The 12057-nt window shown below is 44.3% G+C and overlaps 1 protein-coding gene across 2 annotated transcripts in view; it reads left to right on the top strand.

The window, feature by feature from the left end:
• Positions 1-12057, top strand: part of VSTM4 (V-set and transmembrane domain containing 4) — an 89946-nt gene that overhangs the window by 59317 nt on the left and 18572 nt on the right. For both annotated transcript variants that reach the window (XM_082407142.1, XM_082407145.1), the window contains exons 6-7: positions 1257-1363; positions 2754-2815. In XM_082407142.1, the coding sequence (XP_082263268.1) occupies positions 1257-1363; positions 2754-2815 (169 nt within the window). The remainder of the gene's footprint in view (positions 1-1256; positions 1364-2753; positions 2816-12057) is intronic.

Below are 12057 nucleotides of genomic sequence, written 5' to 3'. Positions count from 1 at the left end.
ACACTTGTACCAGCAATACTTCTGAGTGCCTGATTCCTCACACCCTTGCCAAAAGAGCGCTCTGCCTTAAGTTTGATTGTTGCCATTCTGATATGTGCAGAAAGAAAGTGCAGTACATTTTAATTTGGATTCCTCTTTCTTGAGGAAGTTTTAGCATGTTTTCCTAGGTACGAGCCTTTCCTCTTGTGTGAAAACTGTTTACCACCTTCATTCATTTTGACTATTAGGTCATATCTTATGGATTTCTAGAAATCCTTTGTATTAGGGAGATCAAGGGTGTTACCAAGCCTCTCTTGGTAACTGTACCTACCTGGCTGGAATATGTGTCTGAGGACAAGAGATTCTAAAAGAGGCTGCCCTCTGGGTTGCTGGAGCCATAGGATGCATTTGAAATAAGACGATGGCCATTCAAGGAAGTGCTTGGACTCCACCCCACAGGTAGCATGGAGAACAGGTTTCACATCAGGCCAGTCTGGGTTTGCAGCTTTCGTGTTGTCTGCTTACAGTGTCACTTAGAGCAAGTCACTTAGCATCTTTGAATCTTGGTTTTGTTACCTGTAATGTAAGGCTTACCTATTACTTTGGGTTATAACGGTAACACATAGAATCTGATACTACAGTGATTACACAGGTAACCACCCAGATAATTGAAAACACTCACAACACTCCTGAGGGTTAACTCAGTCTTTACCTTAAAGGTGAAGGTACATACAGCAGGAGGAGAAAGTGTGAACAATCATGGGGGGCCCTAGGGACTCCCAGCTGCAACTCCCCAGGGTCCCTTCTCACTTGCACAGGTGCTGCTCTGTCTCTGGATTGTGAACCACAAAGATGTGTGCAAGGAACGTTGGTTTTAGGGGAGCTCAAGGAGAAGATTTAGGGATATCTTAATATCCTACTGGTGATGTAACCAAGCCAGACTGTGTAAACCCATTAACCAGGTGTAAACAATCTATACATACAATCTATACATCCCAAAACAATGTAGGCAAGCTGGCCCTGGGTCTCTCCAGAGATTTTGGAACTTTACACAGCACATTACAAACCCCTAACTAGCTCAACTCATCATCCTTAGCCAAGGGTCAGTACCAGACCTCCAGACATCCCTGGAGATAGGCACAGAGTGACCCCAGTCCGGCTCTAAGAGTACCCTACCTTACACACAGGTACACGGGGTACTCGGAAACTATTGCTTCCTTTTCCTTTCCCTGGAACAAGCCTGCCTTTGCCTTCACCAGGACCTTTTTCTTCTCCAGCTCAGGGGAGACTGTCACCAGCGTGACCAGCTTGGTCCCACTGCAGCCCAAGAAGGGCAAGAGGCGGAAGGAAAAAGCTGACGTTCCTCCCGCAGTCCCTGCCAAAGGTAGGAAGCCAGCCAGCAGTCATCCATGTGGAGAGCGCCTGGGGTCTGATGTGAGATCAGGACAGGAGAGTAGGCAGGGGGAGGATGTGACATCCCTGATTATATGGTCTGGAGAACCCCACCTAGATTCTGGTCATAACTGAGCCCCGTCCCTGAGGTGGGCTGGGGGCACTGCCATTGGCCACGCAGGGCTTTAGCGGGGGTCAACCTCTACAGACTCTTCCACAGTGTATTTCCCTTTGAAGTACTAACCTGCTCTGCACATAGCAGGGTGGACCAAGGGGGTGTCAGCATCCTCTTGGTTCATTCAAGGGAAAGAAGGCTCTCTGATTTTCCTCAAGATAAAAACCAGGTGTGTAATTTATTTTGGATTTGTTCTGGGGATTAAAATGAGGGTTATTACTTGATTCCAGTTATGACTTAGAGCAACATAAATGAGGAAGATGAGCATTTCCTGAGGCGAGAAGTAAAACTGTTTATAAATCGTTCCTAAAATAACTGTGGCCAATTTAGGAGAAGGTCATACATCAAAGGATTTGATACACAGTTAGGAACACAAGGGTTGCCCAGGTGAATAATTTAAGAACAAGACAGGATCCCTTTTATCCCTCAACTGGGGCTTCCCAGGATGGCCCCTTGGCACCCTTTGCACCCTGTGGTGGAAGGCAGTGGTGCTGAGACTGAACGTATACTGGGTGGACAGAAGGGGCTGGGAGGCGTGAGCGTCCTGTGAGGCACGACACTTGCGTACCTGGGGAGGGAAGGGAGCTGCCCCTGCTCTGTGCCAGGGGTTGTACTGCTGTATCACCTCATTCAGTCAGCACAGACGGTGCCCTACTGTACGAAAGACGAAAAGGAGACTCAGAGAGCCACGCGGTTGAGCCTGGCTTTGAGTTCAAGTCCCAGTTCATCTAAATACTAGGTAGTTACATGATGTTGGAAGAAGAGCCTCGGTTTCCTCCTCTGTTAGATGGGGACAATAAGACCCTCCCTGCTGACCTCCCAGGGCTGCTGTGAGGGTCAAAGGTCACCGCTGTCAGCGTTAGCGTGCAGCTACGAGGACGCCCCAGGGAAGGTCCCAGCCTCAGCCTTTACCAAGTGCACCTGGTTCTCACCTGCACATCTGACCTCTTTGTAGCTGGTGGTGTTTTATGCCGTGGTTTTGTTGACCTTGTTGAGAGGAGAGGATGACGTATCCAAAGGCTAGGAGAGGATGACCCTCCCCCGAGGGGCACCAGTCCAGCTGTTACCTGGATCAGAAACTAGAGTTCCTCCACGAGAACAGGAAGGGGCCCTATGTCCGAGGCTCTCTGTCCGTGGTGCTCATGATATGTGGGTTTTAAGAGTCCTGGGAGGAATTGCAAACTAAACCCTTGATGTGCTTCCACAGCTCCCATCGCCGCCCCGTTCCATAAACCGAAGCTGCTGAAGCCACAAAGGAAAGTCGCCCTGGTGAGTAACCGCATTCTCTGTGTTGTCCCCTCAGGCCCTAAACACAACTCTGGTCCAAGGAGTACCTTTATTGACTGAAAACATGCTCCAAGTTCTTGGTGCTTTGTTCCCAAGCAAAGGCATTCTCTCTTCTTGGGTCAGCTTTTGAGTCAGCTTTTCTCCATAGCTAGTTCCCACAGAGTGGCTTTTTAAAAATCCAAATGGAATTACTTTTCATTATCAATGCTCCTTTTTGAAAAGAAGGGAAAAAATCGCACTCAGAAAGGTATAAAATAGAAAGTGGACCAGCTTGTATAAATTTGTCTTGATAACCACTCTGAAGAGACTGCTGAAGAACTTTCCAGAAAACATGTTATACTTTTGAAACAATTTCAGTTTTACGGAAGAGTTAGAAAGATGGTACAGAGAGTTCCCGTCTACCCTTCGCCCAGCTTCTCCTAAGGTTAACTTCTCACATAGCCATGGTGTATTTGTCAAAACTAAGAAGTTACCATCAGCACATTACCATTAACTGCACTCCAGACTTGGATCAGATTTCAGCAGTTTTTCCACAAATGTTCTTTTTCTGGTGCAGGATCCCACCCAGGCTGTCACATCACATTTCGTGGTCTTGTCTCCTTAGTCTCCTCCAATCAGGGCCAGTGCCTCCGTCTGTCTGCTTCTACAGCCTTGACACTTTTAAAGAGTAGTAGCTGCATTTTTTACAATGTCTCCTGATTTGGGTTTCTCTGAGGTTTTCTGATGATTAGAAATGAGGTTATGGATTTGAGGGAAGAACAACACAGAGGAGATATGCCTTTCTCATAGCGTCCCATGGAGCGGACGTGCTATGATGTTGACCGTGACCACTTGGTGAAGGTGGGTCTACCAGGTTTCTTCAGTATAAAGTCACTATTTTTCCCCTTTCCATACTTTATTTGTTAGAAGCCAGTCATTAAGTCCAGGTCACACTCAAGGGGAGGAGAGTGAAGCTGAACCTCCTGAATTCAGGGAGGGGTCTCAAAGACTCTGTGGACACATATGAAGACCACCACAGTAATTAATAGGTATTTTAGGGGAGATACATCAAGCCTGTGCAAATAGCCTGTTTTTCCTTGAACTTTCGTCTACTCATTTTAGCATTCATCCGTGGATTTTGCTTGCAGCACTTATTACTATGGTGAACTGATGGTGATTTTCTGTTTTCCTCAATCCATCTCCATTTACTACTTGAAATTCTTCTGTAAGGAAGAGCTGGATCCCTTTCCTCATTGACTTATTCACTAATTTCTTTATACAAGTATGGACGCATGAAGATTTAATTTTTTTTAAGTTTGTAATCGTATTGTTATTTATTTTGTTGCCAATTTTGTTCAACAGCTGTGTATTTGTGTGTGAGAGAGAGAAAGAGAGAAAGAGGGAGAGAGAGGCAGAGAAACTGGCAAACCAGTTCTAAAAAGTTTATGTAAGATAATAAGATTATCTTGGCCTTGTGGAGGGCCAAGATAATCTTGAAGGAAAAGAACAAAGTGAAGAATTTATAGACCAATTCACAAGATTTATATTAAAGCCATAGTAATTAAGCTGTATAGTAAGTAATGGTATTAGCATTAATGTATTAAGCACATTAGGTAATGGTATTAGCACAAGAATAGATAAATAAACCAAAGGACTAAAGAGCCCCAAACATATCTACATATGTATTGTCACTTGATTTTATGACGAAAGTGACATCGCAGTGCAGTGAAGAAAGGATTCTAATCTTCAGTATACAGTGATGGGTGTGTAGGATCTCCACATGAAAAACAATGACCCATAACCTGTACTTCACACCACACACAAAAAGTAATTAGAGAAGGTTCATACACTTAAGTAAGAAAGGTAAAAATAAAGCTTCTTAAAATTAGCTTATCTGCATAAGGTCAGGGCAAGCAAAGCTTTTTAAACAAGACATGTAATGTATGAGCCATAAAGGAAAAGACTGAAAACTTTGGATTACATTAAAATTTAGGAGGTCTATTCTGATTAAAGATATCAGTACAAGAATGAAAAGGGAAGCCACCTATGGGGAGAGTGTATCTGCCACGCGTATATTTGATGAAGGATCCTTACCTAGAATTTGTGAACACCTACAAATCAATAAAAAAGAAAAAGGCAACACTACAAAAAAATAGGCAGAAGTCTTAAACATGTGCTTCACCAAAGAAGACATACAAATAGCCAATCAGCACATGAAAAGTATTTAATCTCATTGGCGTCATGGAAATGGAGGTTAGAAGCAGAAAACCAGTTCACATCTACCAGGATGGCTACAGTGAAATACTTATATGTTTTCCTTTTTTTTTGCCTGTTTTTCTCTCATCCATTTGGAATTTAGGAATGGATCCAATTTTATCTGTCATTCTTTTTTGTCAGATTCTTTTTTATTTAACTTTATGTTTCATATTTCAATAATTGCTACTTGCCAGTTTCATTATACTTCATCACTACATTCTAAACAATTATTTAAACTTAACTTTTATTAGTTCTGTTATTACTTTTTCTTGAATCCAAAGTCTTCCCCCCAAATATATTTGCCTTTACATTTGAGTAGCTTGTCTGTGAATGGAATTCTAGTTTCATAAACATTTTCCACTCTGTTCTGGGAAATATGCTAAGCACTTTGTGTGCATTTCTGTTTACTTCCCATATTGTTCAGCATAAATGCCATGCTCATTACTGTGGCCTCTAATGCTTTATATCATGCAAGCCACATGTAATTTAAATTTTCCAGTAACCACATTAAAGACGTAAAAACAAACAGGTGAAACCAATTTTCATAATATGGCTTATTTAACCCAATATATCAAAATATTATCATTTAACCAGTATAAAAATTATTAATGAAATATTTTAATGCTTATTGTTCTGCTAAGTCTTCAAAATCCAGTGTGTATGTTATGCTTCCTGCACATCTCATTTCAGAACCACAGTTCAAGAGCTTAATAGTCACATATGGCTATTGGTTACCGTATTGGACAGTGCAGCCCTGTAATGATCTAGCCCCCATGACCTCTTTGACATCATTTTTACCACTGTCCCCCTTTCTCGTTCCCCTCCCATCATTCTGTCTTCCTTGCTAGTCCTTAAACATACCAAGCATGTTCTGGTAGGGCCTTTGTTGTCTTATATGCCAGGACCGCCCTCCCCAGGCTATGTCTGTGGCTTATTACTCACCCCCTAGGGTCTCTTTTCAAATATCAACTCAGTGGAGAAGCCTTCCTGAAACTCTATATAAAACTCCACCCACCCTCTGAAGGAACTCCCCATGAGAGGCATCCTGACGTACTTTTACATGTATCTATTACCTGCCTCTCTCTTCTCAGAATGCAAGGTCCATGAAGGCAGGGAGGTTGTCTGCTCTGGTCACTGCTGTGTTCTCCACACCAGAGCAGTGTCCAACAGGATGGGGATGTGTGATTTTGCACCCCAGCTTTGTGGAGTAGGTTCTGTCATTGTGCTTTTATAGATGGGCACAGTGAGACTCGGAGTCAGTAAGGTGACAGATGGACGACTAACCCAAGGTCATGCAGCTTGTGGGCTGCAGTCAGGACTTGAACCTTTGTCCTTCTGAAGCCAGAGCGTGAGGTTTTTTTTTTTTTGTTTTTTTTGTTTTTTTTTTTAAATTATTATTATTATTATTTTATTTATTTATTTATTTACTTATGGCTGTGTTGGGTCTTCATTTCTGTGTGAGGGCTTTCTCCAGTTGCAGCGAGCAGGGGCCACTCTTCATCGCGGTGCGCGGGCATCTCACTATAGCGGCCTCTCTTGTTGCGGGGCACAGGCTCCAGACGCGCAGGCTCAGTAGTTGTGGCTCACGGGCCTAGTTGCTCCGTGGCATGTGGGATCTTCCCAGACCAGGGCTCGAACCCATGTCCCCTGCATTGGCAGGCAGATTCTCAACCACTGCGCCACCAGGGAAGCCCCAGAGCGTGAGGTTTTAACCAGCTTAATTGAAGCCTTGTCTCAGAGTGGAACCTGGATCTCTGTGCATGATTCTGACATCCTCTCATGGCTCAGCCTTGCCCCTGACCTTCCTATTCTGTGCCCAGGTTTCTGCTGTTCTCCTAGACAGGATGGTTCCTCTGTTTTCCAAAGAAAGCCTCCTTTTGCCTGCAGTGAGTTGTGGGTCCTGAAGGGCTTTTCATACAGTGTGATTCCATCTGGTTCATATCATCAAAAATTCCTTATCAGTTCTGCTCTATTGACTACACTGTCTTGTCCTCAAATGTAGCAGCGGAGTTTTTGCTGATTTTAATAGATTTCTGGTCATTCAGTAGACTTTGGGAAACTCAATTGAACACAAAGGCTAAAACTATCAACTTTCCTTGGGGCATCCTTTATCCCATCCGTTGAGAATCAGTTTCCCCAGATAGTCTGAGCAAACTCTCTCCCAGCTGTCCATATCACTGCACATCTGTGTGTGTATGTGTGTATCTTTTCCAGATCTTTTATTCTTAATCCTGATATTTATCAACAACCTCAAGAATGATTATACTTTGTAAATTTCCCCCATCTTACATTCTAAGTTGCCCAGGGCCTGTTGTTTCTAATCCAATCTTTTACCCCTGGTAACAACAGAAACCGCTCTTTATTGACGTTCCATTGATATATCCCAGGGATATATAAGAAAAAGCGCTTTTTGCAAGTCATCATATTTAATTCTCACAATAAGTCCCCCCACTCCCAGATTTGCCTGTGAGGACACACAAACACTCTGTTTCAGAAAAGTGAGTTCCTACAACCCACAGGGGGTAGCGTTGCATCTCCCATGAAGACTGCTGCCGCCCCAGTAGATGGGGCAGTGTCAGCAGCCTTGAATGGACAACTTTCTTTAGTCCACAGCTATAAAAGCAGTTTGCCTTAAGCAGTTTGGGGCCACTTACAAACAAAGTAGATTCAACAGCATTTTCAAAAATAACTGGTCTTAATTGCAAGTTTTTATGGTTGATTTTTTGTTTGTTTGTTTGAGTTGGTATGCCCCTCTGGATGGAGATTCAACATAGGAAATTCTTAATTTTCACAGAAAGTAAGTTGGGGCAGTTATCTGCACTTCAAAATGGATTCTTTGTTTTAGGGAAATATCACCCATGACAGTTGTTAAATACCAATTGTCCTTTGATCTTTTAAGATATGAAAAGGCTTGAAATTTTTATACCAAATTTTCCAGAAACGAGTCCATTTGGAGACCAGTTTGCACCTATAACAATACACAGTGAAGAAAAGAGCTGACTTTGAGTGGACCTCTGTCTGACCAGCAGTTTTAGAGTCAAAAATACCAGGCCTAGCGTCTGCAGTTTTTGGTTAATATTAAGATTTATTTTCACAGGAGGCCAGCATTGACCTTGGTCTCAATTTGGTCAATATTTATCTCTCAAATCAATGTCTTGATGGCAGCTGAAACTAAAGTCAATAGCTACTTGTTGACTCACACAGGCCTTAGTGGGTAATTTAGAAAATAACTTGGCAACATCTTTTCTTTGGGGTCTGGTACCAATTTAGGCGTTTAATTCTGTAATTGTTGCATTTTGCCACAAAATCCATAAAACCGTGCTTCCTGGAGTGGTCACAGGCCACAGAGCCCTCCGGTCACCCAGCCGCTCTTTCCAGAGTGATACTGACACATGCTCACCCCAAGGAGGCAACCTGCCTGCCACCTCCACTGATTCATTGGCAAAAAGCGAGAACCCCCATTTACTGAGCACCTACTGTGTGCCAGCCCCTCTGCTAGGTGTTTTGTAGGCTCCATCTCCCTCATCTCAACCGCACATGCCAACTCCCGGCAGACCCTCAGACTCCAGGCGAAAATGACAAGCCTGGCTCCTTGTGTTTTCACCCTCAGAGCATTAACAAGTGGGCATCTTTTCTTATGTTTCCAAGATAATGTGGCATTTTGCAAGAACTGTGTATACCAGAGACTAACAGTGGTTGGAAGGTTTAAAGAAAATGATAGGACTCAAGAAGAAAAAAAGAGGTGAGAAAGGCACTTTAGACTTTTTATAATCAAGTTATCAAAACTGCTCTCCCCTATTTTAACCCAACAACCTGCTCTCAAAGTTAGCTCATCAGCTCATGAGGCCGTGCGTTATCACCAAGGCTCTTTCTGCTGGACAATGTGATCCCTTTGTCTAACAACCTTGAACACTGACAGTGAAGACCCCCATTTCTTCCCTATGGTTTAGGGCTCCTTGAACCCATGGAGCTAATTCACACACTTCCAGGAAAAGCTGTCACTGCTTCCTTGTTTCAGAAGAAGCAGAGAAAGCCGGAAGTGCATGTGATTTCTTTTTCTTGCCTTAGGTCACTTATTGATTCAGAGACCAAGTGGAAGAAGAGAAAGCAAACAGTTTCTGTGATGTGGAGGCGAGACCTCGGTAGCAACAGGGACCGTGAGCTGGAAGGGAGGAGGGCAGCATCCCCAGATCAACTCACAGGGGAGGATGCAGTCCCGTGGGCTCCTCCTGCCTCAGGGTCATGCCTCCTCATTGAGGGTCCTTCAGTGCCTCACCTCTGAGTCCTCTCTCTCCATAATCAAGTCACTCGTATGTAGCACTCGGTAGCCGGAAAAGTCAGGCCGCCCCCGTTCTCTAAGGAGAAAACTGTCACTTGTGAGCAAAAGACTGAAGACACAGGAAAAGTAGGAACATCAGGGGCTTAATTACCACCAGTTTCCCAGTGGGTCTCTTGTATCCTGTCTCCCACTCTGATCCCTCTCCCACATTGCTGCCTAGGGATTTTTCTAAAACGGATCTCCAATCATGTTATTTCCCTGCTTAAAATACTCTCGTGGGCACCCCCGTGCCTCCAGGATGAAGCAGGGCTTCCCGTGAGTGGCAGCTGTCATCATCTGTCTCACGCTCCACCCCGTTACCCTGTGTGGTCCAGGTCATCTTACCCTGGGCCCCACGGGCTCTGTCCGGACCTGTTGCCCCGCCCATCCTCCCACAGAGCTGCCACTCACCTCCAAGATGTGGATCACTCACCACCTTCTTTTTGAGGCCTCCTGTCCCTTCAGTCCCACTCCTCCACAAATCTGGACTCTCCCAGGCATCAGAGTTATGCTCTGCATGTCAGGGACCTCCCATTGCCAACTCTCACGACCCTTTTCAGTTCATCTGTTATTTCTGACCCCTCGATGCATCGATGCCCTTGTCCCTGGAGGTAAACGGGGGTCACCTGCCATCACCCCAGCTGACTGCTTTCCCTCCTGGCTGTCGCCCCTCCCCAGATGGTTAGGCTGGCTTCACCCCCTCCACCTCTCTAGAGTACTACCTGTCTCTGGGGTCCTCTTCTCCTTGAACACATTGCCTGCGAGAGTCAGCACTCTCACAGGTGCAGCGGCCGCCTGTGCAGCCCACTGGCTCCCTAACCTGGCTCTTCAAGTCAATTCCAGCCTGGTTCTTCTGACTGTTTATGATACACCCCACCGGAAGCTCCAAGCGCACCCCAAACTTACCGCGGCACACACAGACCTCATCACCTTCCCGCAGTCTGCTTCACCTGGGATATCATGCTTCCAGAATCTGTGTGCCTTCTCCTCCCTTGCCCCCATGTCCACTGGTGACCGAAGGCTGTCTGTTCCTTCGCAGGGGCCTGGGCTTGACCCCAGGCTAACCCCCGCCACGGCTGGTTCTCACGCCCGCCACCTCCCCATCCATCCGACTCCAGGGCCTCTCCATGGGCCTCCTACAGCACTTGGCCTCACCTGTGTCTCAGCACTTCCCACTCCATGTTGAAGTCATGTTAACCCACCTGAATGGACTTTCTCCTCCACGGCAACCACATGGTTCCTTTGTACAAAGTGACCTCTACATCTCTCTTGCTGTGAAGGCTGTACATTGTAGACACCTTGGATAGTGCAGATGGTGGGAACTGTTTTTTTTTAATTGTGTTAAAATACACATAACATAAAATTTACCATCTTAACCATTCATAAGTGTACAGTTCAGTGGTGTTAAGTATATTCACATTGCTGTGCAATCTCCACAGCTCTTCATCCTGCAAAAGTCTGTACTCATTAAGTAACAACTCTCTGCTCTGTCCCCCTCCAGCCCTTGAAAACTACCCTTCTACTTTGTCTATAAATTTGACCACTCTGGGTACCTCATATAAGTAGAATCATATGGTGTTTATCCTTGTGTGACTGGCTTATTTTACTTAACATGATGTTGTCAAGGATCATTTATGTTGCAACATGGGTCAGAATTTTCTTCCTTTTTAAAGGCTGAATAATATTTCAGCTTATGTATATATACTACATTTTGTTTATCGATTCATCTGTGGATGGACACTTGGGTTGCTTCCACATGTTAGCTATTATGAATAATACTGCTGTGAATATGGATGTACAAATATCTCTTTGAGTCCCTGCATTCAAATATTTTGGATATGTACCTAGAAGTGGAATCCCTGGATCACATGGTAGTTCTCTGTTTAATTTTTTGAGGAACCGCTATACTCTTTTCCATAGTGGCTGCATGATTTTACATTCCCACCAACAGTGCACAAGGGTTCCAGTTTCTCTACATCCTTACCGACACTCGTTATTTTCTGTTTTGTTTTTTTTTTAATATAGTAGCCAGCCTAATGGGTATGAGATGGTATCTCATTGTGGTTTTGATTTGCATTTCCATAATGATTAGTGATGTTGAGCATCTTTTCATGTGCCTGTTGGCCATTTGTATATCTTCTTTGGAGAAATGTCTATTCAAGTCTTTCCCCCATTTTAAAATCAGATTGCTTGTTTTTTGTTGTTGTGTTTATAGAAGTTCTGTATATATTCTGGATATTAACCCCTTTTGGATATACAATTTGTGAGTATTTTCATCCATTCTGTAGGTTGCCTTTGCACTTTGTTGATATGTCCTTTGATGCCCAGAAGTTTTAAATTTTGATTAGCATTAGTTTTAAAGTCATCGACAACCTGCCCATCACTCTGTCCCCAGTGGGGGACCTGGGATCTGCAGACTATGTGTGGAATGAATGAACAATTGAGGGCAGAGATCTGAGATTGGAGCTCTAAGTCCTCACTGCTCAACGTGAGGTCCACGGACCAGCAGCCTGGGCATTGCCTGGGAGCTTGTTGGAAAAACGGAAGCTCAGGCCCCACCCTAGACCTACTGATTTAGAATCTGCAATTCAACAAGGTTCCAGATGAATCTGATGAACATTAAAGTTTAAGAAGTGCAGCTCTGAGTAACTTAACAAACAGTAGCCAGCTC

This window comes from Balaenoptera borealis, assembly GCF_965194805.1.
Source record: "Balaenoptera borealis genome assembly, chromosome: 10".
NCBI classification, from domain to species: domain Eukaryota; kingdom Metazoa; phylum Chordata; class Mammalia; order Artiodactyla; family Balaenopteridae; genus Balaenoptera; species Balaenoptera borealis.
The sequence above is the reverse complement of the archived record's forward strand: the minus strand, read 5'-3'. Positions and strand labels throughout refer to the sequence as shown.